Source organism: Macrotis lagotis, chromosome X (assembly GCF_037893015.1).
Source record: "Macrotis lagotis isolate mMagLag1 chromosome X, bilby.v1.9.chrom.fasta, whole genome shotgun sequence".
Classification (NCBI taxonomy): domain Eukaryota; kingdom Metazoa; phylum Chordata; class Mammalia; order Peramelemorphia; family Peramelidae; genus Macrotis; species Macrotis lagotis.
This window is the reverse complement of record NC_133666.1, coordinates 595,313,326-595,341,320: the sequence shown is the minus strand read 5'-3', so window position 1 is coordinate 595,341,320 and position 27,995 is coordinate 595,313,326. Positions and strand designations below refer to the sequence as shown.

Sequence of the window (27,995 nt, the reverse complement as noted above, 5' to 3'; positions counted from 1 at the left end):
CTGCTGCCTTGTATATGTTATATTCCCCATAAGAATATAAATCTTTGGGGTAGCTAGGTGACACAGTAGATAGAACACTGGCCCTGGAGTCTGGAGGACCTGAGTTCAAATTCAGCCTCAGACACTCAATAATTACCTAGCTATAATGACTTTGGGCAAGTCACTTAACCCCAAATGCCTTAAATTTTTTTTTAAAAAAAGAATATAAATTCTTTGAGTATGTGGGGTTTTTTCTCTCTTTTCTCCTCAATACCTAACAATATCTTGAAAAAAAGTAAGCATTTAATCAAATATTTGTTGAATTGAGTTCAAATGAAATTAATTGGGTTAAACTGGATTCCCCTATCTCTAGTCTCAATTTACAGGTTTGTGAAATAAAGTTCATTCATTGGTTCCTGAAGGCCATGCATGCATGAAATATTAGTATTTATATGAAATAAGTATGTTGAGTGCTTTTATTTGACCTTAGGTTATGACTCCTATCCCATCCCTTGTCTTCCACAATAATCCCAGCATCACTTTACTCACTGTATCCTTTTAATTTTGCCTTCTCAGTGTTTTTCATCTTTCCTCACTTTAGCATCCCAGTTGCTATCATACTAGTTCAGTTCCTGATTGCTTCTATCCTAGATTATTAGAATAAACCAACTAATCAGCTAATCCCAACCCATCCTTCGCACCTATGCAGAGTAGTCTTAGTGTATAGTGACTTCTTTGCCTTATTCAGAAACCTCCAATGGTTTCCCATTGCTTACTGGAAAAAATCAAAACTCCTTTACCTATTAGTCTAAGCTATCCACACTTGATTTCATCCTGTCCTCCAGTTTTTTCTCCTACTATTTCCCTTGCCAAATTGAATGAAATAGATGCCATTAACTGAAAAAAAAATCCTATCCTTTATTATTTCCATACTTTAGCTATACCTTTGCCTCATCTCTATTTGTTGGAATCTTATCCATTCATTAAGACCCAGCTCAGTTATTTACTCCATGAAAATTTTCCTGATATTCCCTCTGCCAATTAAAATAATTTTTCTTTAAAATTTTATTTTACTTTATTTTTACCTCTGCTTTGTTTTTATCTCATTTTACTATATAAGAAAGCTGTATTCCTAACTTAATCCCCTACTTGACAGTAACCTTGAGGGCCTAGACAGTAGTTATTCATTTTTGAATCTTTCACAAAATGTAATCTTTGCACACAATATACATTTAAAATTTGTTGAAAGAATTATATGAATTATTCACAAAATTGTGGAAAATATATCATCTGGCTTCCCAAAAGCAATTAATAAAAATGTTTAAGACTAGTAGAAAATGGAGACAACTGTATTGTTTTGTATTTCTATTACAGCTGGCCAAGAATGTAGGAAACAATAGTTTTAATGAAATTATGGAAGGGAATTTACCCAGTCCCTCACCAAAGCCCACTCCTTCAAGCGATATGTAAGTAATTTTTAAAAATCAAATTATCTTTCATTTGTCAACTCCTCCTACTCTCCAAAAGTTTTCAAGTTTGTTTCTGTTGGGGAATCAGTTATTAGGAAATGCAGTGCAAAGATGTCAGACTTAGGCACATCTAATAGGTCTGATAAAAAAAATAGAAACTTTAGAAACATAAGATTAAGTCTACTAGGAAACATTTTATCTATATTTCTTTTATTCTATCCTGCCATTTCATTTAAAGTCAGTCATGGGGAGGGGGCCAGAGTACCAGCCCTGGAGTCAGGAGGACCTGAGTTCAAATCCAGCCTCATACACTTAATAAGTTCCTAGCTGTGTGACCTTGGGCAAGTCACTCTTAAACTCCATTGCCTTAAATAAATAAAAATTTTAAATGAAATAAAATAAAGTCAGTCATGAAATGTTTGAGGTCATTTGGTCCAGTCTTCTCATTGGATATATGAAGAAACTAAAGTTCAAAATCACAAAGAACAAAGCTGAGACTGAAACCTAGCTCTCCTGCTCTAAATTGAGTTCTTTTCCCAAAATTCTTTCATGGAGACCTTCTCCTGTCTAACCATACTATTTTATCTTTCTAATCTAGTCATTTAGGATGCTTTGTTTTTGAAAAGATTTTATACAAGATCTATTAGTTTAGACCATCAGATTAGTCCATTTGTTCATCTGTTCAGATAAAGAACATGGAAAACTATAGATTTCTTTGGTAATAATGTTGTAGTTTACCCCTGGAATCTACTACATATTGCATAGTGTACCAACACTCTCCTTTCCTTCTATATGGAAACTGATGACTAAGAAAACTTTCTATACCTTATGTATACTGTACCGAAGTCACATGCCCAAAAGCTGCCGTGGAAAACTAGACTATACTTTCAGTCATCTGGGAAATTCTTCCAACCCAGCCAACTGTGAACAGCAGAAAAAAAAAACTGAGTTATACTCTGAAAGCCTATTTTCAAGAAGACATTCCTGAAATCATGGACCATTGAACAATCAGCAAGGCACAACATTTTTAGTGACCAGTCAGAAAAAGAGGAAAGATCATATGCTCCCTGGGAAAAGATAGGCCCCTTTGCAACCAACACTGACTTAGAAGAAAATGGTATTAGCCTCATTTTGGGGATGGGTAGCAGATGTTGGGAGGTAACAGTACCTGAAATTAGACTGAATTGGGTTTTAGTATAGGGAACAAGCTAATTCTATATTTAATAAAGAAAGTAACTCTTGGGGCAGCTAGGTGGCATAGTGGATAAAGCACCAGCCTTGGAGTCAGGAGTGCCTGGGTTCAAATCCCATCTCAAACACTTAATGATTGCCTAGCTGTGTGGCCTTGGCCTTGGGCAAGCCACTTAGCCCCACTTGCCTCGCAAAAACTTAAAAAAAAAAAGTAACTCTTCATATATATTCAATTTACCAATGATTTATGTCTGACAGCAGCATTTTCAGCCATACCCAACCTCATTAAAATAGCCCTTATCAGTAAATATGTTTCATATATTTAACATGACATATTAAAAATAAAAATAAACTAGCATTTCTGTAGCACTTTAAGGGTTACAAAGTATTTTATGTATCTTACCTCATTTCATCTAGATGCCTTAGATTTGGAACTGATATCTAGGTCTAGTCCGGATAAGCTTCTAACCTTGGGCATGTAAACTTCATTATCTATAAAATGAGGGTGTTGGACTCATTGTTCTCTAAGGTCTCTTTTAGCTCTACAATTTTATGATTGGTTTATGATTCATTATCTTTGTTTTTTCTATATTTTTTCCTATTATATTTTTATTTTTTGATTATTTGGCTATTTTCCCTGTCCTAGTCATTATATTCAGCTCTTTTTAGAATATGAGAAGGTACAGTTTAGTCTCTTAATATAGTAAACTTTATATAATTTTTACATTGGGAAACCATGTTTGTACAGTAATATTACCTCATTGAAACCTTTACTATTTTCTAAAAGACATGTTTGTATGTTATAGTATACCAAGTCTTAAAAAGAAAGAGATCATGGTGGAAATAAGGCCAACCTTAGAGTCAGGAATATCTGGGTTCAAGTCATTCTTCTGATACATAAGTAACTGTCAGACCCCTTGAAAATAATCAAACCTAGGGGCAGCTAGGTGGCACAGTGGATAGAGCACCGGCCTTGGAGTCAGGAATACCTGGGTTCAAATCCGCCCTCAGACACTTGATAATTACCTAGCTGTGTGGCCTTGGGCAAGCCACTTAACCCCATTGCCTTGAAAAATCTTAAAAAAAAAAAAAAAAGGAAGGAAGGAAGGAAGGAAGGAAGGAAGAAAGAAAATAATCCAACCTCTCATTGCCCCAAGTAATTATCTAAGACAATAAATTATAAGCAAGCTGCTGACCTACATCAATAGAAAGAAATTTCTTTTATTGATGAAATCACAGATGCAACAAATCACCTCCTCTGATCCCTAACCAAACAAACCAAAACCCCAACGAAATTGTTCTATTAAAAATAACCTCATTCAGAATGCAATAACAAATTCTTTTATTTTTGTTTTAGGACTGCACGTAAAGAATATATCACTGCAAAGTATGTAGATCATAAGTTTTCCAGGAAGACCTGTTTATCTTCATCTGCTAAGTTAAGCGAACTACTTGATGCCATCAAATCTCGGGATTTACTTGCATTAATTCAAGTCTATGCAGAGGGTGTAGAGCTTATGGAGCCACTTTTGGAACCTGGACAGGTGAGATACTCAATACTTTAAAATTTGAAACAGATTCTACTGCATCATATCCAATTACAGAGGAGAAAGGGATTTATTTTGCAGATGACCCCACAGAAGGGTGACCTTTCTAATATCTTGTCTTTTTCATTTTTTTAGGAGCCAGGTGAAACAGCCCTTCATGTTGCAGTCCGAACTGCTGACCAGACATCTCTCCATTTGGTTGACTTTCTTGTACAAAACTGGTATGATTTGTTTTTAATATTGATTTCGTTTAAAATAGCAACAAAATTTTTCATACCTTTTCTGTTCTTCTCTTTGTGTAATAGATCTGATCTTGGAGAATTTTATATAAATCATATATTATCTGTAAAAGGGTCTCATCATCTTGAAATCTGAGGTGAAACCTTTGGAAAGAAAACAGTAATTTTGGAAAGTAAATGACAGTACCCAAATTAATATTTAATAAAAACAGTTTTGCATGTTATTCAATTTATTGGAAATAAGTATTCAAATTTGGCATTAACTAAAAATATGGTAGCCATGAAAAAGCTCCATACACTGCTACTATAATGCTAGTGAAATATTTTTTGTGAGCTAATAAATAAAAGTGACAGTGAGAAAAGGGAGAAAGCATCCAAGATAGTTCAGGATGATTTTAGGATGAGGGGTCAAAACCTTAATGCTTTAACCTAAATGATTCTCAATAAAGGGAATAAAAATGCTTTAAAAGGAAGGAAAGGGGGGCGGCTAGGTGGTGCAGTGGATAGAGCACCGGCCCTGGAGTCAGGAGTACCTGAGTTCAAATCCTGTCTCAGACACTTACTAATTACCTAGCTGTGTGGCCTTGGGCGAGTCACTTAACCCCATAGCCTTGCAAAAAAAAAAGGAAGGAAAGGAAAGAACTCAGCCATCTAGTGCCACTCCTCACTTTTCAAATCAAGAAACTGAGACCAAGAGAAGTTAAGTGATTAGTACATGGCAAATATAGGATTTTGCTTTTCATTTTTATAGGTAAAATTGAAAAATCATTGCTTAATGATAGTCCATAATTTCATTCATATGCTTATCATAGATTTAGTATGTGAAGAATTCTTAGAAATTCTCTAGTCCAATCTCCTCACATTACAAGAGAAGGAACTTAAGGCCCATGAAGTTTAAGTGACTTGTCCAAGGTCATCCAAATCTTCTGATTCCAAATCCATTGCTAATTCCATCACACCATGATGCTAGAAAGGAAGAAAGGACAAAAGATAGGAAGGAAGGAAGGAAGGAAGGAAGGAAGGAAGGAAGGAAGGAAGGAAGGAAGGAAGGAATAAAAAAAAGAATAAAGTTCAAATTTTTAGTTTAGAAACAAGGTAGAAGTGGCCACAGTCATAGCTGAGCAGATCTTCTGATCCTAATGTGAATATCTGTGGAAGCAGAGGATGCTACCAGGCTTTACCAAATTGTGTGTAACAAATAGTCACCATTATTTTTGATGACACTGCAAACAGTGAAGAAAATCCTATGAAAGCTATTATAATCAATAGACCCAGTTGCACTGGTATGAATGAAAGAACCCAAAAGTCTATATGCAAGATGGTATTACACCACTCTCCCCCTCCCCCCAATAAATTGATGTATTAAGAGGAGATGAAGGTACTATTAAGAGTAAATAATCAGGCTGCTGTCAGGAGGAGGGACAGGCTAGCTCCCTTCTACCCAGCCAGACTTGTTTACTATGTCTCACAATGTCACAGCAGCCTCAAGGGTGACTGAGTAGCTGGCTGCCTTCTTGGTGTCCAATTTTGATGTCTCAGCTGAAGAATATGGAAGCCAGGATCCTACAGTGTCTCCAGAATAAGTTCTTGGCCCACTATGTGTCCCTCACAAATCATGATAAAATCCTGGACTGTTACAGCGAGCACAGAGTTAGAGAACCAAAATACCTTTGGGGATGGCATGGGTCTCTGGATCTTAAACATGAATTCACTCATTTCTCAGTGTACAGTGCACACTTTCAATCTGCTGGGTTTTGGGAAAAGCTCAAGGCCAATATTTCCCCATGATGCCCCAGATGCTGAGGTTGAATTTATGACCTCTGTAGAGACCTGGCAGGAGACTATGGGTATCCCCAGCATGGGGCACAGCTTAGGAGGATTCCTTGTCACATCTTATTCTATCAAGTATTCTGAAAGATTCAAACACCTCATGTTGGTGCACCCGTGGGGTTTCCTGTTTTTCCTACTGATCCCAGTGAAATCCAGGCACCCCCAACTTAGGGCAAGTTAGTTGTCTCTGTCCTGGGGTGTTCCAATCCTTTAGCTGTCTTAATGGTGGCTTCCTGGTCTGATACAGCGATTCCATCCTGATTTTAAGTGAAAAATTTGCTGATTTCTTTGAGGATGATACAATATCTTAGTATATCTACTCCTGTCATGCCCAGAATCCCAGTAGTGAGACAGCATTCAAGATGGAGTCTTTTGACTGGGCCTGGCACCCTATGCTGGAGTGAATCCATCTAATTTGGAAAGATGTGCCTATCACCATGATCTATGGAGCCAATACCTGGACAGATAAAACTTAAGAGACCAGACTCCTATATCCAAGATGTGGCTATTGAGGGTACCTCACACCATGCCTATGCAGACCAACCACACATCTTTGATTCTGTGGTGGAAGAGATTTGTGAATCAGTCGACTGAGCTGCCATCCTTAGGAAGGGAAAAAGAGCCAAGAGACTCAGCCCTCATCTCCTTCTCTTTTTCCCTTTCTCCTATCTCTTCCCAACTAATGTCATCTAGGCAGAGTCACATATTCTTCATAGAGGTGGAGCAGGAGGAAGGTAATGATGTCTACATCCTGGAGATAAGAAGCAGTAGTATCCTGAAGTTCCCCATCTTAGGGATTTTCATAAAGGATCTTAGATCCCATTCTGTTCTCTTTTGCCAAAGTGTTAACAATGAGTTGGTTTTAAGTGTTACATAAACCAAGAGATCTCATGTATTCTACTCTCCCTATACATAATGTGCCAAAGGGTAGAGGTCACCTCATCTAAAACAGAGAAACTACAGCTATCAAGTCTTTCCTGGATTGTGAAGATTGGAGATTTCCCATGACTATTGCTGGGAATAGGCTCTTTGTGGAAACATTTCTCCTTTCATTTTCCAACCTTTATCCTCTGGGATAGACCCCAGGTATCACAGACCCATTTTCATTACATTGAAACTATCCTAAAGTGTGAAGTTGACCTTAGTTCTTTGGGTTACTTAGAATGACTTTTTCTTTTATCTCTAAGAGAGACCTAAGAGATCATCAACTCTAGTCTCCTACACCAGAGGTAATGGAGGATTAAATAAACAAGTGACTTCTCTAATGTTGATCAGTGACAAAGCTTGGGACTACATCCCAATTCTCTTGAGATTTAGTGAATCTCTAATCTCTAAATACACACACACACACACACACACACACACACACACACATACACACACATATGAATATATTGTCCCACCTATGATGGACAACACTCATTCTCCTGATTCCACCTTAGTTTGGGCTGGCAGTAAGCCACTGACTAAGTCCCCCCCCCCCTATTTATTAGGAGGCCTTTCCCTCTGTGCCTTACTCGATGAAACTCCTCATGGATTAAGAGTGATCCCTGGTGGGGAGATGAGGACAGTAGCTTCAAGCCCACTCCTACTGCTGGACTCACCTCTTAATTAATAAAATCTTGCCAACAGCTATCAGCCCCAACCCAAAATCCTGGTCCTATTGGAGAACCTCATGCCAACCTATCCTCAGTGCAAAGATTGTTCTCATTGTGTGACACTCAATCTTGACCCTTTGTCATTGTTGCTGTTTTAGTCCTGATACTGGTCTGTCAACTTCCTATGCCTCAATGGGACATTGCTGTAGGTTCTACCCTGAGGTGCTAGGTAGTGTCAATGAAATAGCCACCTAATGCAGAATATCTTCATCTACCCCTCTTATTTTATTTTTTAGACCATATATTTCAACAGTATTTTGTACCATTCCATTCCATCTTGGGGCCCTTTTTCTATATTAATAAAGAAAATACTTTTTTTTAAAAAAAAAGTAAATAATCAGGAAAACTTTTGTGGGAATGGTTCACAGGATCATGTGTTTCTTTTCTCCAAGGACCAAAAAACTCCCATATAATTGGCTTTCCCCGATAGTCTTTGTGTAAGAGATTTTAATAAGGTGACACAACTCAGAAAGTACCAAAAGATGAGATTATGTATCAAAGCATGTGAATCTGACTCCATGATGATATCCATATTTTTATCAAAGAGTCAGATACTACAATGAAGAGATAAATGCTTTCTTGCAAAATTGATGTAGTATCAACTGAGTATAAGATTCAGGTGTGGAAGATTTGACTAACATTAGCAGTTTAAACTAATTTTTAATAGTATAATCCTATTCATGTTGTGAGATCATGAAACAAAGCTACCACTTCCTTGTAGGTGATATAATTTCAGAATGTGAAACAAATACATTTCTGCCACCAGTGAGTGTCAAAGCACTGTGACCTTCCTTTTATTTTTTTAAGTAATTTATGTTTCCAATTACATGTAAAAAAATTAGTTTTCAGCATTAATTTTTGTAAAGTTGTCATCCTCCCTCTTTTCTTTCCCTCCACCCTAAGATAGCAAGTAATCTGATACAGGTTATACATGCACAATCATGTTATACATATTTCCATGTTACTCATCCTATGAAAGAAGAATCATAACTAAAGGGAAAACCACAAAAAAATTTTTAAAAAATGAAAATAGTATGCTTTGATCTGCATTGAAATTCTGTAGTTATTTCTCTGAATGCAAGTGTCATTTTCCATCACAACTCTTTCAGAATTTTGTGACTTTCCTTTTAACCCTGATACTCCTTTGCAAACAAGCACAGGAACTGATGACCACCAATGAGATGAATGAAGCTCAGAAAACTGATGAGTTACATCAACATCTGGAGGCAAAAAAACATGATTCAGAGATCAGTGCCCAAAACTGTGTTACCTATGATGACTGCATTAAGAGCTCAACTGGGGAAGTGCTCTCTTAGAGGTGGACACTTGAGGCAACCTTGACTCACTTCAGGACCCTCCTCATTAACAGGCTTGCCTGCAAGTGGGAACTCTCACTCTGTTTCAGTTTCTTGTGTCACTCAGTCTTTGTTATGCAGTTTCTAGTATGAGGCTGGCCATGGACATTATATGCCTAAGCTACTGAAACCAAACTTCCCATATTTTCCAAGTTCAAATATGAAATTTGTGTTGATGGGAGCTTGACTTTGTCTCAGGAAAGAGGGTAACAGCTCCTATCTATATTTGTAAGTATAAAATTGGAAAATGATATCTGTTGGAGGTGGACAAAGCATTCTGTTGAATGAAACATTTCTGTACCATTTCACAGTTTTGAAACCAGTAACTTAAAGAAGAGAGAAGTTAGCTGTTTCCCATGATTTTTGGTAACCACAGTACCTTTGACCTCCATTTTGACCATTTCCTGCAGAAGTTCAACAAGCTACTTGAAGAGTTGTACTTAGGGAAATTGCAAACATTATCTGAAAAGTTATTTTTTAGAAATTTTCATAATTAATATAAATGGACATTGCTATGACTGTTTCTTAACAACTAATGATAATAATGGCTAGCAGTTATATGACACTTTAAGATTGCAAAAGCACTTTTTAAATATTATCTCACCCCCCAAAAAAATAAATAATAAATAATTGTCTCATTTGATCTTCACAACAACTCCAGGAGGAAAGTAGATTATTTATATATATATATGCTCCAACTTTTACAGATGAGGAAACTGAGGAAGGTAGGTTAATTACACTTGATCAAAGTCACACAGCTCTGTGACTGAGGCCAAATTTGAGCTTTGGACTCAGTCTTCCACTCCACTTAACTGCATCAATGCCTGAAAAATATGGATTTACAATAAAAAAAGAAGAAAATGAAAGAAGGGGAGGGAAGGAGGATAATATCAAACTCATAAATTGTCTCATTCCATTTTTTAATGACAAAGTAGTTTTTTCAACCTTTATTTCTGTCTCCCTTTTTTAGTGGAAACCTAGATAAACAGACTGCACTAGGAAATACAGTCCTACACTACTGCAGTATGTATAACAAACCTGAATGTTTGAAACTTCTCCTGAGGAGCAAGCCAACAGTGGATATAGGTAAAATCATATATGGACAACCTACAATATTTGTTTCTTTCAAGTAGAATGATGAGTGAATTTAATTTACTTAATAAAATTAACTTTCTTGTCATTTCTTTTTGACTTCAATATTTTTTTAATATATTTGGCATTGAGACCATTATAATTTATTTTTTGCCTTTTCCAGTTAACCAAGGTGGAGAAACAGCCCTGGATACAGCAAAAAGACTGAAAGCCACCCAATGCGAAGACTTGGTAAGAAAGAGTAAATGGGAAACAGTACACTTTTGTTAACCATCATTCACCTCCACGTAACATTTGGAGAAAATGGAATTGTGCATAACTATAGCAAATTCTTCTTTGACAATTGACCAAAAAAACCCAGACAAATACTAGATCTTCTTCTAAGAAATGGTAAAAATGGTCAATTTGCCATCCAGATGCCACACAGATGTGGCCTATGAACTTAGTGAGCTTGTAGTGGGGCCTCATGAGCATTAACATAGAAGTGATAGTTGAAAGTCTTTCAGCTAAGCTCACACCTCTCCTTTATAGGACCCCATTATGTTTCCTTGATGATCCTCAGTCAACAAATGCTTCTTATGTACTTACTATGTCCCAGACACTGTGCTAAATCTTGCAGCTACCACAGAAAAGGGCGGGGGGGAGACAAGCTCTGCTCTCAGGGATGTCACAGACTACTGAAGGAGACAACATGCAAATAACTACGTGCATGCAAGAGGAGAGAGGGATAGAGAGCACTCACATAAATGGAAGCTACTTCAAGGGGTTACTTAGGATAGCCTTCCTACAACAAAGTTGGAAGAATTGATGAAAGCTAGGGAATCCAAGAGGTAGAGGTAAGGAGAACCTTCAAGGCATGGGTAACAGCTAGCATACATGTCCAAGTAAGGAGATGGAGTGAAATATGTGAGATATGTGAGGAATTGAAATTAGATCAATGTGGTTGAATTGTAGAGTATGGAGAAGAGAATGAAATATAAGAAGACTGGAAAGATAGGAAGGAGCCAAAATCATGGAAGCTTGAAAGGCCAGTCAGAGGAATTGAAATTTGATTGTGGAAGTAATAGGAAGTCACTGGAATTAATTATCTGATATGCCCCTTGGGAATATCATTTTGGCAGCTTTGATTAGTTAGAATGTGGAGAAATTACAGGCATGGAGCCCTATATGAAAGTTCTGTTAAGGAGGTAATTGGATAGAGGAGTGGTGGAAGATGGCATCCTGAGTAGAGATTCTAGATGTCTGTTTCATTGCTTGCAAGGACGAGAGCACACCTATATTATAATGGTTTATTTGGAAAGCTACTGGGATGGTAAATGGAACTATAAAGGAGATTGAGTTGATTATGATTCTAGAACTAGAAATGGTTTGGGAGGGCCAAAGAGCACATACTAACAAGGCAAGATGGCAAGTGGTAAGAAGGACCAGCAATGAAATGAATGACTGAAACAGGCTTACACGTAGTGTGTGAGTGGAACAACAACTAGTCAAGAGAGGTCAAGTCATAAAAGGGTGGAGTTCTCTAAGATTTGGTTTTTGTTTGGGTCAGTGTTTATGAAAAAATAGTTCACTGTAATTTTTTTTTTTTTAGTTTTTTGCAAGGCAATGGGGTTAAGTGGCTTGCCCAAGGTCACATAGCTAGGCAATTATTAAATGTCTGAGGCTGAATTTGAACTCAGGTACTCCTGACTCCAGGGCCGGTGCTCTATCCACTGCACAACCTAGCTGCCCCCATTGTAATGTTTTAATTAGGACTGTTAACCCTTGTTTCTTTCAGCTTTCCCAGGCTAAATCTGGAAAGTTAAATCCACATGTCCATGTTGAATATGAGTGGAATCTTCGACAGGAGGAGATTGATGAAAGTGATGATGACCTGGATGACAAAGTGAGTGAATACTTAATGTGGTGGCTTCAACATTCCTTTGACTTTCCTATAATATAGAGACTATCCCTGCTTTATATAATAATGTGCTTCCTAAGTGTTTACCAAATTTGGATTGTCCAGTTCCTCTCATTCTTGGTTTTATTATATAATGTTTCTACAATTTAATTATGTGGACTTTTTGATTCTTGAATGCCTGAGAGAGATGCCACATATTATAATGGGAAAGAATTTGAACCTGTGAATAAAATTGTGAATTCCAGGAAAAAGTGAAACCAAAGCCAGAAAGTGTAGGAACCAGCATCAAGTTATTGAGTTTGCCAGCAAAGAAATGCTACCCACATGGTCAGAGATTCTCTGAAGGAATAAAAGGACAAGGATTATATAAGTTTAAATTAGACTGGAGATAAATTGGGTAAGGGGTACTTCTTGATTAGATAGGGCTTGTTACTGGGGATTTGAGGAAAAGATTGGGGATGCTTCAGGAAATCCTCTAGTTTGGATTAGCTGTTTCTCATATCCCCGCCCTTATGTAGAGCAACTGCTTTTTCAAGCAGAGTCTTGAATTCTAATCCTAACTGTGCCAACTTGGACAAATCATTGGGCTTCACTTTGCTTATTTGTAAAATGAATGTATTGGATTAAATAAGCTCTAAGGATGCTTCCAACTCTAACATGTCATGATTATAGGCAGCTTCCAATGAAGTCTTAACTGTAATACCTTATTGTGGAATAGAAGGTCCCTTGGCATCATTATGACTATGCTATGGTATGTGGTTCTTGCTCTATCCATCAAGCTGCAAGGTTTCTTGTGCAAGTCTGGTATCTGGTGATGCCTGCTATCCAAGAGCAAAGAGATGAGGTTTTTAGCCCCCTAAAACAACCTTAATATGTAATTTAATAAAGTAGAGTTCCATGAATTTGGTATCTCTTAAGTATGATTGGGTTCTATTTTATTTTATGCTTTTAAAAATATTATTCTGAAAATGAGTCCATGGGCTTCACTAGACTGCCAAAGAGTCCATGACAAAAAAGGTTTAGAAACCATGGCTTAAGGGATTTGTATTGTCATCAGTTGTGTGAGTACCTCTTACGACAATATATAATGCAACTGGCTGAGCAAGTCACTTAATTTCATTTGTCTCAGTTTTCTCATTTGTAAAATAATAATAATCGGACCTACCTCACAAGGTTGATATAAGAATCAAGAGGTAAGATCTTTACCAACCTTAAAAGTACAATATAAATTTGAATTATTGTCATTATACTGGGAAAATGACCAAATTAATTCTCTCTTGGATGACCAGTCTTTTGGTGATGAACCTTTCTGACCTTAGCTATAAGTCAGTCAGTGGACCATAGATGTCTAGTCCCTCACTGGGAGACCATGATTTTGAAGCCTTTCCAGTTTGGTTGGAGGATTGACATGTCAGATCATCATCTCAGTGTTGTGATAAATAATAAGAATAGTTCATTAATAAAATGATTGCACTAAAAGCTGCTTTAAATGGACTCTTTATCTGATAGCTCCTATAGTTGTGTGTAGAGAAACCAGACTAGCTATAAAAGAAATCAAAATGTAGATTAGGAAAGTTATCTATAAAATTTAATGAATGACCTTTTGAGCAAACTGAATGACTTCAGGCAATTACTACCAACCATTGGCAGGTGCATTATTAATTTGACACTGATATATGTGAAATGGAGTCTCTAGGTCATTCTTTGGTATGGTTTTTAGTGATAAACGTGTAGTGACCTCATAAAATTCATATTTCTGAACACCAAGAGTTAAGGTTACTGACTAATTCCCCATCCCCTGTGGATACATATTAACACTAATTGATCATTTTATCTATTTTAATTTCACAACCCTTAGCCTAGTCCAATCAAGAAGGAACGTTCTCCAAGACCTCAGAGCTTCTGTCACTCCTCCAGTATGTCCCCCCAGGACAAGCTAGCACTGCCAGGATTCAGCACTCCAAGAGACAAACAGAGACTCTCCTATGGAGCCTTTACCAACCAGATCTTTGCATCCACAAGCATAGAATCACCCACTTCTCCAACAGCTGATGCTCCCCCGCTGCCTCCAAGAAATTCTGGAAAAGGTAAAAAATTTGGAAAGCTCTTTAAAAATCACATCCTAAAAACTGACTTGGGTAGGTAGAATGGCTCAGAATTGAATGTGATGTCAGTAATACTATTTTCCACCAGTGACAAAGGCAAATGAAATGATGTCAGTAGCCTATGTCTGATCAAATTGGGTAAAGAAAATATTATCTCATACCAGAAAACACACATAACAATCACATGCATTCCAAGTTTTATCATATTAAACTTTTCAGTAAACTCATTGGTTCCCTTCTGCTCTAAAGAATCAATACCCTTAAGTAGTGATCAAATATTTTATTCCATAGAAATATTTTGTAATGATCTCTGGCATAGAAATAATAAATACTTGTCAAGTCCTTTAGGTTCAGGGTAGATGTATTCTAGATATCTTTGTAAATGAAGGAAATTGAGGTATAGCAAGATTAAGCCTATTGTCCTGCAGCATAGCTCTAAGGAGTCGACTAAACCACAAAGCCAAAAGAGAGAAGTCTTTAGTTTTGTAGCCCTTCGGTGCTTCTGCTAAGCACTCTACAACTGTGTCTAACAGCAGAACATCCTCTGTGTGTATTGTAAAGCTTACCATACATGGGAGTAACTCATCCTGTATAATACAACATTCATTTGAATAATATTGGGATTATGTTCTTAGCAATATGAGTATTATTCAAAATAATATTATCCAAAGACTGAATTTTCCCATAGAAATAGTGATATATAAGAGGAGGGTGGGGTGTTAAGTTCTCAAATAAATCTCAGATGGTGTATCACATTATAAAACAAGGAACATCAAGTTAAAGTCAGACTTAAGAGAGGGAGGAAAGAATAACCATTTATTTGGGGCGGCTAGGTGGCGCAGTGGATAGAGCACCAGCCCTGGAGTCAGGAGTACTTGGGTTCAAATCCGGTCTCAGACACTTAATAATTACCTAGCTGTGTGGCCTTGGGCAAGCCACTTAACCCCATTGCCTAGAAAAAACCTAAAAAAAAAAAAGAATAACCATTTATTTAGTGTCAGTTATACACCAGTCATGCTAAGCTCTTTTACATTTTTTTATCTAATTTGATCCTCACAACAAGCCTTATTATCCCATTTTACAGAGAAGGAAACTAAGATAAACAGGGGTAGGGGACTTACCCAGGGTTACACAGCAAGTAAGTGTCTGAGGCCAGATTTAAATTCAAGTCTTCTCGATTCCAGACCCAGCACTCTTTCCACTGTAACACCAACTGCCTTTCCAACATGAGCACATATGGCTTTGAAAAATCTCTTATCTTGGGAGCATCTAGGTGGCATCATGGATAGAGCACCGACCCGGGAGTCAGAAGGACCTGAGTTCAAATCTGGTCTCAGACACTTAATAATTGCCTAGCTGTGTGACCTTGGGCAAGTCATTTAATCCATTGCCTTAAATTTTTTTAAAATGTTAATCTCTTATCTCTCAACAAATTTTTGTTAAGGATAGAAGAAATGAACAATTATAATTAATCCAGTTCCTGCCCTTAAAAAGCTTACCATCTAAAAGGAAAGATAAATGATGAGGGCGGTGTTCTGTGAGAACAGAGAACTCATGCTTTCAGTTTTCAAAAAAAAATGCCTTATAACTATTTTAGAAATGCATTATTTAAAAAAAACAGCCAATTTCTACTTTTTAGAACCTCATTATAAAAAAAAGAAATCTAAATATTTGCATAAAAAGACTACCTAAAATTTACATGAAAAGAGAATGTTCTTGACCTTCTCTTGATTTCTCAACTCATCCCTCATTGGGAAGCTGTTAGATCCTTTATTTGTAATTACAGTAATTTCTATTTAGAATGTTACAGGGAATTATGGCTTCAGGTGAGGAAGAAACATAAAAAAGAGAATAAAATAACCTACTCCCAATACTAAAGAAAGATAAAAAAAAATTCAAAGGAAAGCCAAGAAGAAAGTTCTCATAAAAGAATCTAGTTTAGATTTCTTTTTTTTCCCCCTTTAGAAGCATTCTAGGAGGTTCAGTCTAAATTGACATCAAAACCTAATTGTACTTTACCAAAATTTCTGTCAAAGCTCAAGAAATGTAAGGAAATTCAGTATTCAGAACTTCAAAGAAGTAGTATTTCATGGGTTATATGAAGCCACTTTGCAATGCCACTATGTAGATAAGCTCCAGAAAGATTTCTATAATTGACACAGGGCTGAAGAATCTAGATGCGCTTATAAAGGTGTTTGACACTCCTATTATGCAAGCCTTCTTTCCTGTTCCTCCCTGCCCTAAATTTCTTTTTTTTTGAATTTCACAATGCTTTATTTAAACTGTTATTACTAGAAAATGTGGAGGTGGGGGAGATTGTTTTATTTTGAATCTTTTTTTTAAAAGAACAAAATAACAGTGAGAATTATTCTCTGATAGTATACAAAATGTGTCTGAGGACTTATATTTCCTCTCTCTTGAGATGACAGCTAACAGAGTGTAAACAGAGTTAGCTGAGTGTCTGAGTAACTAGTACTCTCAGATAGAGTATTCTAGCAGAATGTGGAGGGTTTATAAAGATTTAAGGGCATGAAGTCTCAGATTATAATGGGTAGTTTTCTGGGTTTAAAAAGAAAGTAAACCCCATTGAAAATCCTATTGGATTCTCCTTTTTATAATTACAGCCTGCTAAATTATAAATAGTAAAGAAAAAATTCATTAATATTATCTCAAGCATAAAAGCTGGACTTAAGTTCACCTTTACTCTAACATAGAAAGAGCTTGTTGAGTTTATTAATAGGGCTAGATGTCAAGAGGCATATTTAGCTGTCATTCATTTTTCAGTCATTTTAGTAGAACCATTTAAATAAAATTATAGATTAATTATAATGAATTATTATACAGCCATTAATTCCCTCGGATCTATTTTTTGTTTACAGATGATTCAAAGCACTATAAAAATTTGAAAAAGACTATAACTTCTTTTTATTTGAAATATTCTTTAATGTAGAATTTTCACTAATTCAGAGGAATTCAAATTTTTGACAGTTACCTCTCTAGATTATTACCATTAGACACAATGGGGCTTAAAAGCAGAATAAGGAGATACTATCTCTGCATTTAAGGAGCTCAGACCATAGGTGAAGAAAATCAACACCCTCACACTCAAATTCATGACAAAAGAAGATAATCAAAGAGAAACACAAACTAGGAGTGCAAAATAGTCTGAATAGACTATATAACTGCTATGAGGTGCTTACGAGAAGTGTGAGAAGTTCAAGCAGAATAGAACATGTACACCTACAAAAAGCCAATTTTGTGCAGGGTTCTCTCTTGTGGCTGGAGGAAATGAAAAAGTTTAGATGAGATCAAATCAATCATGAAGCCACAATAGAGGTATTAAGGAATTTAAGGAATTTAGTGGTGGATTTTTTTTTTATTTTATTTTTTAAATAGTCCAGTAGCTGAAAATCTTTATCCAAAATTTTAACAAAGAACCATTTTAAGTACACCCTCTACCCCCACCTTCTAGTGTAGTTACATAACCCCTTTTGCATATAATTTCCTTAGCTTTCATACTCTATCAATGACAGTGGTTAGAAAAAGACTTGGAAGAAAAGAGAAGAAGAGAAGAATTTCTCAAAATATGAGGGTGGACCAAGCTGTCATGAAAGAAGAGCAATTATGTGATTCAGATGTCTTGCTTTGGAAATATTTTTCTATTGGCTGCATTTAGTCACATATTGATGACTTTACAGTTTCCTGGTGGGAAAAGGGGTTGACTGTATGGGGAAGCAGCCAATTTGAATGGTTCAGTAGTAGAAACTTCCTCCAGATTATTTTTCATTTTAGCTGAGATCTTTTGCCAGTCTTTTTTTTAATCAATCTCTCTTAATCCTATTGAAATCACCACTGAATAAATTGCTTAAGCCTTCTTAACTTGCAAATATAATTATCTTTATGTTTCCTTGCAGTAAGTTCAGCAGATATGAAGGGCTCTATTTCTGAGTCACCTGATATATGTAGGAAAGGAATGAATACAGAAAGGGAAGGGAAGGATGTCTTCACGATATGCCTTGTGGAGGATAACATTCAGAAATATCTGAGTAATTACTAAAAAATCATATTGCCAAGTTGCATGAATCATAAAGGACAGAGTCAAACCAAAGTTGGAGGTTTTTGTTCAGTTTGGGTGCCACATTTTAGAAAGGACATTGAAAAATAGAAATGGGGTCAGAGAAGAACAATAAGGATGAAAAAAAAATTGAAAACATTCCATAAAGAAGACTGATGATGAGATGAGAAAAAAAAAAGTGTAAGCAAACATGATTTAGCTCAGCTGTGTTTCAAATAACTGATAGATTATTAAGTAAACAGAGGAATTAACCTGGGTCCTAGAGAATACCAGATCTAGAACCAATGGACAAGAAGCCTTTCTGAGTCAGTATGAGGGAAAATTTATAAAACAGAATTTTCCAACAATTGAGTGGATTACCTTATAAAACAGGCAGCTCACCACTGAAAATCTTCAAGTAAAGGGTAAATGCCCACTTTACTGAGATTTATGTTCAAATTAGAGAGTAGATAATTTCTGAGGTATTTTCCAACTTTAATATTCTATCATTTTATTTATCAGCCATGCCCCCCCAAATGTGATAATGGACATATATGATAATGACAATATCAAGTAAAGAAAAAAATAGATATGTGTTAAAATTTTTTCTACTACAGTGTAGTATAGCAGCAAATTTTAGCTATAATTACTGGTTTCATAAGGATCGGACAATTATCAATTTCAAATTTGACCAGATTTTTGCTTAATTTTTTTTGAGAGATTATAAGTATAAATATTTACCTCTATTAAGAATCAAGAATTAAATTCAGTAAGCATATATTAAGTACCTATATATTAATTCTAAACACTAAGACTACAAAGACAAAAATGAAACAAGCCCTACCCTTAAGGAATTTACATGTTCTTAGGGGCAGCTAGGTGGCGCAGTAAGGGGCAGCTAGGTGGTGCAGTGGATAGAGCACTGGCCTTGGAGTCAGGAGTACCTGAGTTCAAATCCAGCCTCAGACACTTAATAATTATCTAGCCAGGTGACCTTGGGCAAGTCAATTAACCCCATTGCTTTGCAAAAACTAAAACAAAAAAAAAGGAATTTACATATTCTTGAAAATTCAATAGACAGAAATTAAGACAAGGGTGATATTTGTTTTCGAATAGATTCTTCTCTTTTCAAAAATGTATACCTAATTTTCCTTTAAATAGCATTCCCCTAGCCTATTTAAAATATAATTTTTACAAACAGAATTACAATAGGCAGTGAAGAAACAAAACTATTACTTTTTGCAGATGGTATAATGCTATACTTTAGAGAATCCTGGAAAATCAACTAAAAAACTATTTGAAACAATAAGCAACTTTAGTAAAGATGCAGAATATAAAGTAAACTAATGTAAATTATCAGCATTTCTATATAATACCAATAACACAGTAGCAAGAAGTAGAAAGAACAATTTCTTTTAAAGTAACTTTAGACCACATAAAATACTTGGAAATCTAGCTATCATGACAATATATGATAATATAACTTTTAAAAATTTGATTTTTTATTATAACTTTTCAGCCAATAGTAGGATTATTAAATTAGTATAATAATCTGCATTTAGAAAATTGTTGGGTTCCTTTTTTAATTTTTTTTACAAGGGTACTATGGGACTCATATAGCACAGTGTATAAATTGTTTCCCCTAATTACTTTATAAAATTCAAATTCTGAAAGAATATGATTAGCTTATAAAATGTAAAAATGCTCTGGCTTCTAGCACTAGATCTTAAGTTTTTACAAGGCAAATGGAGTTAAGTAGCTTGCCCAAGGCTACACAGCTTTTAGTGTCAAACAAGGTCAGAAATTCTCCAGGTCAGTGAAAAAGCTGAATAAAATTTGTTAAATAGGTTCCATGCTATTCCCAGCATTTCTATCTCTTCTTAATAATATTAAGGTACTTCCTTATTTTCCAAAAACTCAATGTATTTATCGCATTGTCTAAAAGCCTATGGTCTGTTTTAAACAGTGACTGGGATTTGCAGAGTGTTTTCCATGCATCAACTCATTTTATTCTCACTACAGTCTTATGAAGGTAATACAAGTAACACAGATGAAGATGTGGAGATCCTCAGATTACTGAGGTTACATGATTTGGTCATGGTCACATAACTTATAATTGTCCATGGCAAAATTTGCTTTTCCTGACTCTAGCCATCACAGCATCGTGCCTTTCAGAAGGAGCAAGAAGCATTTCCCTGCCACCTTATAAGATTAAAGGAAATCAGGGGCTGTAAAATGGGAGTTTAACCCTGGAGACACTTGACTTCCTTACGTGAACTTGTATGAGATAGAAGACTTATTCATATCTGTACCTTTGCATTTCACAAAGGAAAAATTATACGGAACTCTTTAAGCTGGTTTAAAGATGATCATAGTTTATTTTAAAACATGAATTTCTTTTCTATGAATAAGTTTCATTTTTCATTCTGTTCACAGAACCTACTTACCTGTAATATATATCTATCATATGGAGATAGCCTTGGTTTGGAGAAGCTCCAGTGTTATGTTGGGCAGTGATCTTCATGAAAGCTACCTACTGAGGTGTGGAGGGATTAGGATCTCCAGGAATAGTCAGTCTTGTGAAATCACAAATCCTTATAGTATAAAATGGTTATACAGCTTTTGCTTGTTTGAATCATACTTCGTACTTCAGTATATAAAAGTGGTCATGTTTATGAATACTTCAAACTTTAGGCAAGATTATTAGGAATGAAGGTAACCTCCCAAGCCTTAATTTTTTTTTTAAATTTTGAAGATGGAATTTAATTGGTCCAGAAGATTCAGTGTTGATCTCTGAGTTTCCCAAGTCATCAAAAATAAATAATTGCCTACTAAAAAACAAAAGGAATCAATAATAGCCATGCTTCTTTTATTCTAGTCATTGCCACATTTTTTCAAAGATGGTGGAAAAATAAAGTCCTTTTCCTGATAATAGTCATTGTTAACATATCTGTGTTGCTTTCCATTTGCAGTACCTGTTCTGCCATTAACTGGAACATTGATTCTACCATATCCCTCATTCTGTGGTAAAAACAAAAATAACAGACACACAGCACCTTGCACTGTGAACCGTGATTTCCTAGATGACTGCAACAGCTTTGCATGTGGTGGCTAATGCTGAATTTAACAGATATGCCCTGTACTAATTTGCACCATAGTTGAATGGCAACTAATCTAGTATACTTTCAAAATGATTAATTAACATTAATTTTATTTAAAAGTGATTATGGAAAACAGGCCATTTAAAAAAAATAATCATTCAAAATTCATCTGTTATTATCACAGTACCACCAGTAAAACATTTTCCTGATTTTTGTTTTATGGCCTTAGACACTTAATACAGTTAAGTTGCAGGTAACCATCTATCTAGGTCACCTCGTCATGTTTTATGGGTTCAGCCATTTTACTGATCTTGCTTCAGTTTTCCCCCCTTATAGATGTGTTTGATTCAGTTTTCCTTTTTTCTTTGTTCTCTAAAATCATTCCCTGACTCAGGGAGTGCTCAAGTTTCCCCCCCCCCCCCAGAAAATATTTCTTTAGTAAGTACCACCCAAAGGATTACTAATCATCATTTACAAGTGTCAGAACTGATGTTTAGGAAGATTTTATTTGGTTTTGGTTTTTGGTCTTTTTAGTTGTGAAAAAGGATTCTATGTTTTTAATAGTATATTCCCTACTGTTGTTTTCACTTTCAAGGTCCAAAAAGTTTCAGAAGATAATATCTTTGACTGTCTTATTTTGTTCATAATTGAGAAAATAGGTTTTAACTCAGGTTGTTCCTGTACTCAGATTTCCCTGAAACACTTTAATGCATTTTTATTTGGAAATGTTTTCTGGCAAAAGATTATGTCTTTTAAGAGTATTTGCTAGGGGCAGCTAGATGGCACAGTGGATAGAGCACTGGCTCTGGAGTCAGGAGTACCTGAGTTCAAATCTGGCCTCAGACACTTAATAATTACCTAGCTGTATGGGCAAGCCACTTAACCCCATTGCCTTGAAAAAAACCTAAAAACAAAAAAAGAGTATTTGCTACCAGACAGAATTGGGAAACAGATGATAGATTATTTCTGTCATAACTAGTTAGCAATTATATAGTGATTTAAAATTTGACAAAAGAAGGTGGCTCAGTGGATAGAGTACTGGACCTGAAGTCAGGAAAACTCTTCTTCCTGTTCCAGTCTGGTCTCAGTTAATTCTTTACTAGCTATGTGACTCTGCTGCTCAACTATTTTCCTCAGTTTCCTCATCAGTAAAATGAACTGGGGAAGGAAATAACAATCCACTCCATTATCTTTGCCAAGAAAAAAAATCTCAAATGGGGCCACAAAGAGTTGGGCATAACTAAAATGACTGAGCAACAACTTAAATATATTAGCTCATTTGATCCTCATTACAGTCTTCTAAAGTAATTATTCTCCCTATTTTACAGATGAAGAAGATTAGGCTAAGCAGAATTTGAACTTAGATCTTCTTGCCTCCCAAGTCCAACACTATCCACTGTGCCACCTAGATGCCACATTGTGGGAAGTTCCCTAGGTTGTAATAGGAACAAGCATTATCATTAAGAAATTATTTGCCTCTACAGGACTTCCAAATAAAGTAGGGAATCATACCTGCAGTATTAATATCCAGTGGAAAAAAACTGAGCATATTTAGCCCAGGAAAGAAAAGTCTTAGAGGAATATGACATCTTTTCCAGTATTTGGGGGGAACATTCGTATGAAACATGGAGTAGGTTTTGTTTCATTTTGTTCAATTAAACAAACATTTAATAGTACTTATTAAATACTTTCCCCTTCTTTTTCCCAACCTCTCTCCCCCCCATCACACACATACACCCTTTTTTATTTCCCTCTCCTTCCAGCCCTGACAGAAATAAGAACAATGAATGGAAGTTACAGAGGCTTTTAGTACCTTTACATTGACTTTGGGTCACAACTCATGGATCTCTACCTAGGAGAATTCCAATATGGGGATTTACAGCCAGATGGGCCTCCTACTAAGACCATGAGGGACCTTTGACCATTACTTTAATGCTAGGTTGGTTAGAAGAATTTGTGATATTGTCACTCATGTGGCTGACAATCACTCCTTGTCTTCTAATTCTACAGAATTCTTTTCATTGCATTTCCATAAATTATTCAGATCACATCCTCCCAATATGTTAGGGATTTTCAATTCAATTAAAGAATCCTGAATTAAATGCTTTCCCTAGGCAAGGTACTATTTTTGTCAAAGGAAATAGAACAGAGACCCTACTATCAAGGAGCTTACATACTAATGCCAGAAAATACAAGTGTCCAAATAATTATGCTACTAAAGAAGGGATAAAGTGAGAATGGAAAGTCCAGGAAAAAAGTGTTGAGAAATTCAAAGGAGAATGGTTGACATCTTTGGTGTCATCTGACTCCTCATTCCCTCTGATTTCATATATCCAATCACTTGACAAGTCCTATTATTTCTTATTCCATACCGCTCATATATCCATTTCTCTCAACTGACCCAACCACTACATTAGTCCTGTCGATCATCACTTTTCAATTAGACTTTTAAAATCACCTCCAACTGATCCCCCTTTCTCTATTCTCTCCTCACTCTAAATAGTTGTCCACACAGTCAACAAAGTGAATTTTTTAAGTCATCATGTGCACACACCAGTGTTTCCCTTTTACTTCTAGGATCACAAATAAACTCATCTGTTTTCTGTTTAAAGTTCTTCATAACCTGGCCCCTACCTACTTTTCCAATTTTTCCCCCATTGTTCTCAAGTCATGCTACAGTCTAGCCATACTGACTATGCCCGTGTTTTGAATTATCTTCTTCCTCATTTCTACCTATTTTTTTTAGGTATTTGTAAGGCAAATGGGGTTAAGTGGCTTGCTCAAGGCCACACAGCTAGGTAATTATTAAGTGTTTGAGGCCAGATTTGAACTCAGGTACTCCTGACTCCAGGGCCAGTGCTCTATCTACTGCGCCACCTAGCCGCCCCTCATTTCTACCTTTTAAAGAATTCCTCCTTCCTTTTAAGACTCAACTCAAGTACCCCTCTGCAGCAGGTCCTTCTCAGTTCCTCTTAAACCTTTCCCCCAGCTGCAGGTACAACCCTCTATAAGGTTATCTTATGGTTGCTCTGAAGGTATCTTGTCTAAATCTATTGGTGTACAGGATATCTTTTCTGTTAAACTTTAAGTCCATAAGAACAAAGACTATTTGACTTCATTGTCTTAGTATAATCCTGGTATGTAATAAACATCTAATAAATGTTTGTGGGTTGACCAATTGCCTCTGGTTCCTTTAAAATCATAAAATTACCAATAAATCATACGCAGACTGTTCATCTATTGTCACATTTTTTAGTTATAGTGGCACTGATGTTCGTATGTTCATTTATTGGTCATTGAACAAAGATCATATACTGAGTTCTAAGAAGTATATGATTCTTAGCTCCCCTTGCCTCTTTTCTCTACCACTTATCTCCTAAAAGAGAAAGAAGAGGGAACCACAAAGAAATAAAGACTGTTTTTATTTTATCTTCTTGTTTGGCAAGATCAAAAAAAATCTATTTCCTGATCTCCAATCTAATAAAGATGTAATTTTCTGTTCTTATTAAGTCAGGTCTTAGTTAGCCATTTTCTCTGGGCCAGCTCATCAAAGCCTTTTTAGCTTAGGGGGAGCTTGCCAAGTGTCCCCAGACACTTCCAGAACCTAGAATCATCACAATGCACTGATGAAACATCAGAATAGAACTTTTGTATAGGTTTTTCAAGCTGCTTTGTGTAAATATTTTTATCACCAGAAGATCCTATTCTGTATGGCACATAAATGTTTATTTCAAGATAAGTCAGGACCAGTGTATTATAGTAAAGCTTCCAATGGGCAATAACACAACAGGAATATAATTTTCAAACCTTTCCTAGATTATGTCTTATGCCAACTGTAACATTTACATGTCAATTTAAAGAAAAAAACAAAGAAAAATACACTTGGATTTTTCAAAAGAGTCAGCATAAGTGTAATAAGATAAAGACATGGCTAGAAAAGAGGTCATGATGGGAGTGAATGGGGAACTGGGGAGTAAAGAAAAAGCAAATTCAGTATGACTCACTAGAGCAGAAGAATATGGTAGCCAGAAAAGTTAATACTACCTTATTCTATATTAATGGGAGTTTGGTGTAATGAAGAGGAATCCCCACATATCTTCTGCCTCCCAGATCACATCTGAAATATTTCTGGACAACAGCATAGCTGTCTTCAAGTAACTGAAAGGTCATTGTGTTTAAAAGAGATTTGGCTTGTTCCATTTGCATCTTAAAGCAAATTTAGATTAATGGCTAGAAATTGCAAAGATAGACATTTAGGCATGGTTGTGTAAGTTGGAAACCAGGTAACAATTGTTCAGTCATTTCTGATTTCCTGACTCCATTTTGGGGTTTTCTTTCTACTACAGTAGTTTGCCTTTTCCTTCTCCATCTTATAGATGAAGAAACTGAAGGAAACTAAATGAAGTGACTTGCCTAGAGTATCAGAGCTAGTAAGTGTCTGAGACCAGATTGCATTTAGTAAGATAAGTCTTCCAGATTCCAAGTCTGATAGACTCCACTGAGCCACCTCTCTGCCCCATCCAACAATTAGAGCTTTCCAAAAGTGGACTGGGTTGTTTTGGGAAGCAATAGGATCCCCTGGGCAGCTAAATGGAACAGTGGATAGAGCACTGGCCTTGGATTCAGGTCAGGAGTTCAAATCTGGTCTCAGACACTTGCCACTTGCTAGCTATATATGACCTTGGGCAAGTTACTTAGTCCTGATTGCCTTGTAACCAGGGTCATCTCCAGTTGTCCTGTTGCTACCAGACAGAGTTGGAAAACAGATGATAGATTATTTCTATCATAACTAGTTAGCAATTATATAGTGCTTTAAAATTTGACAATAGTCGGTAGCTCAGTGGATAGAGTGCTAGACCTGGAGTCAGGTAGACTCTTCTTCCTGTGTTCAAGTCTGGTGTCAAATAATTCTTTACTAGCTATGTGGCTAATGGACCCAGGTGACTCTGGAAGAGAAAGTGAGGCTGGTGACTTAGCACAGCACCCCCTTCACTCAAATCCAGTTCATGTTCTTGTCATGACCTCACCTCTGTGATATTGTGGTCTTCTTCTAAAATGAAGTACAAAAAAAGCCATTATTATTATTATTTTTGGAGTTCTTCAACCAAGAATGCATGGCCACCTACTGAGGTCATGTTGAGGGATAATTTCAGTTAAGGGTTGGACTAGATGTGCGATAAGGTTTCTAAAATTCAATGATTGTTCTGTCCAAAAAAAAAAGGCAAGAAGGATAGAAAAAATTCCCAGAAATGCCATTGGTTTTTAGATTGGTTCAACAGGTTTGGAGTGTTTTAAGTGTTGAAAACTACTAGACTTTGAGGGAATATAGTAGCTGTCATCATTATTTGGAAAGTTACAATATTGAGAGGAAGATTTATTGTGTTTGGTTCCAGAGTAGCATTAGGATCAAAGGGTAGAAATTAACCATTTCAATTTAATGTAAGTTTAAAAAAAGTTTCATAACATTTAAAGCTGACTCAAAATGGAATGAACTCCTATCACTAAAAGTTTATACCAAGGCAATTAAATGGTTTTTTTTAATTATTAAAGAATATTGTTGGGTATATTCATGTATCAAACAATTGGACTAGGGGTCTTCTAAGGCCCCATTCAAGTCTAAGATCCACCATTTTTTAAGACAAATGATACCTGACCTTTCCACACTAGTCAGGTCCTAATTTTAATTAGAACACATTTTATTTCAAAGCCAGAATAATATCTAGAACTATTATAAATTTTTCATGGTGGTGGTGGGTTGGAGGAGGGAGCATTTATTAAGTGCTTACTGTATACCAGCCACTGTGCTAAGTGCTTTACAGATATCATCTTATTTGAGCCTTAAAACAACCCTCTGAGGGTAGGTGCTTTTATTATTCCCATTTTCAGATGTGAAAACTGAGGCAGACAGATTAAGTAGACTTGCCCAGGGTCACACAGTAAGTGTCTGAAGCTGAATTTAAACTCTTGTCTTCCTGACTTGACCTAATACTTTATTACTGGGCTATCTAATTGCCTCTCTGGGGGGCATGTAAAACCTGTGATTTCAAGGTAGGGAAGAGCCAGTATGGAAACTACTATAACTCTTGTGACTTACCATGAACCACCATTGAGGAATTAAGTGACATGCCCATAGTCCTCTAGGTAGTATAACATCAGGAAGAGAATTTTTCAATCCATATCTCCTTCACACTACTTATTAATGGATAATTATTAACAGGTAACATTAAAAATTATCGTGACCTTGAAAAGAAACCTCCAGTAATTAAGCCTTTTCTTTTAATGTACAGAATGTAGAAAGCTCTTTTGGAGCCTATCTGGATCATCAGGTATATACACTGTGATATGTTAAATCTGTGGTGATGTGGTGATGGTCTTTTTCTTTTTGGTGATACTTGTTATGTTAGTATCAGGAATGAGTGTTCAAAAGCACAATTGGACAGGCACTCTTCATCATGTTTTCAGCAAAAACAGATCA

At 36.1% G+C, this 27,995-nt stretch overlaps 1 protein-coding gene and 1 pseudogene across 6 annotated transcripts in view; both read left to right on the top strand.

Moving 5' to 3' along the window:
- ASAP1 (ArfGAP with SH3 domain, ankyrin repeat and PH domain 1) overlaps positions 1 to 27,995 on the top strand; it is a 606,433-nt gene that overhangs the window by 548,143 nt on the left and 30,295 nt on the right. For 4 of the 6 annotated variants that reach the window (XM_074202331.1, XM_074202330.1, XM_074202328.1 and 1 more), the window contains 8 exons: positions 1,354 to 1,445; positions 3,997 to 4,183; positions 4,322 to 4,407; positions 10,239 to 10,354; positions 10,524 to 10,591; positions 12,138 to 12,245; positions 14,119 to 14,347; positions 27,808 to 27,846. In XM_074202331.1, coding sequence (XP_074058432.1) covers positions 1,354 to 1,445; positions 3,997 to 4,183; positions 4,322 to 4,407; positions 10,239 to 10,354; positions 10,524 to 10,591; positions 12,138 to 12,245; positions 14,119 to 14,347; positions 27,808 to 27,846 — 925 coding nt within the window. The remainder of the gene's footprint in view (positions 1 to 1,353; positions 1,446 to 3,996; positions 4,184 to 4,321; positions 4,408 to 10,238; positions 10,355 to 10,523; positions 10,592 to 12,137; positions 12,246 to 14,118; positions 14,348 to 27,807; positions 27,847 to 27,995) is intronic. The other 2 variants (XM_074202334.1, XM_074202332.1) reach the window with 1 other exon arrangement.
- Positions 4,419 to 10,232, top strand: LOC141499683 ((Lyso)-N-acylphosphatidylethanolamine lipase pseudogene; annotated as a pseudogene).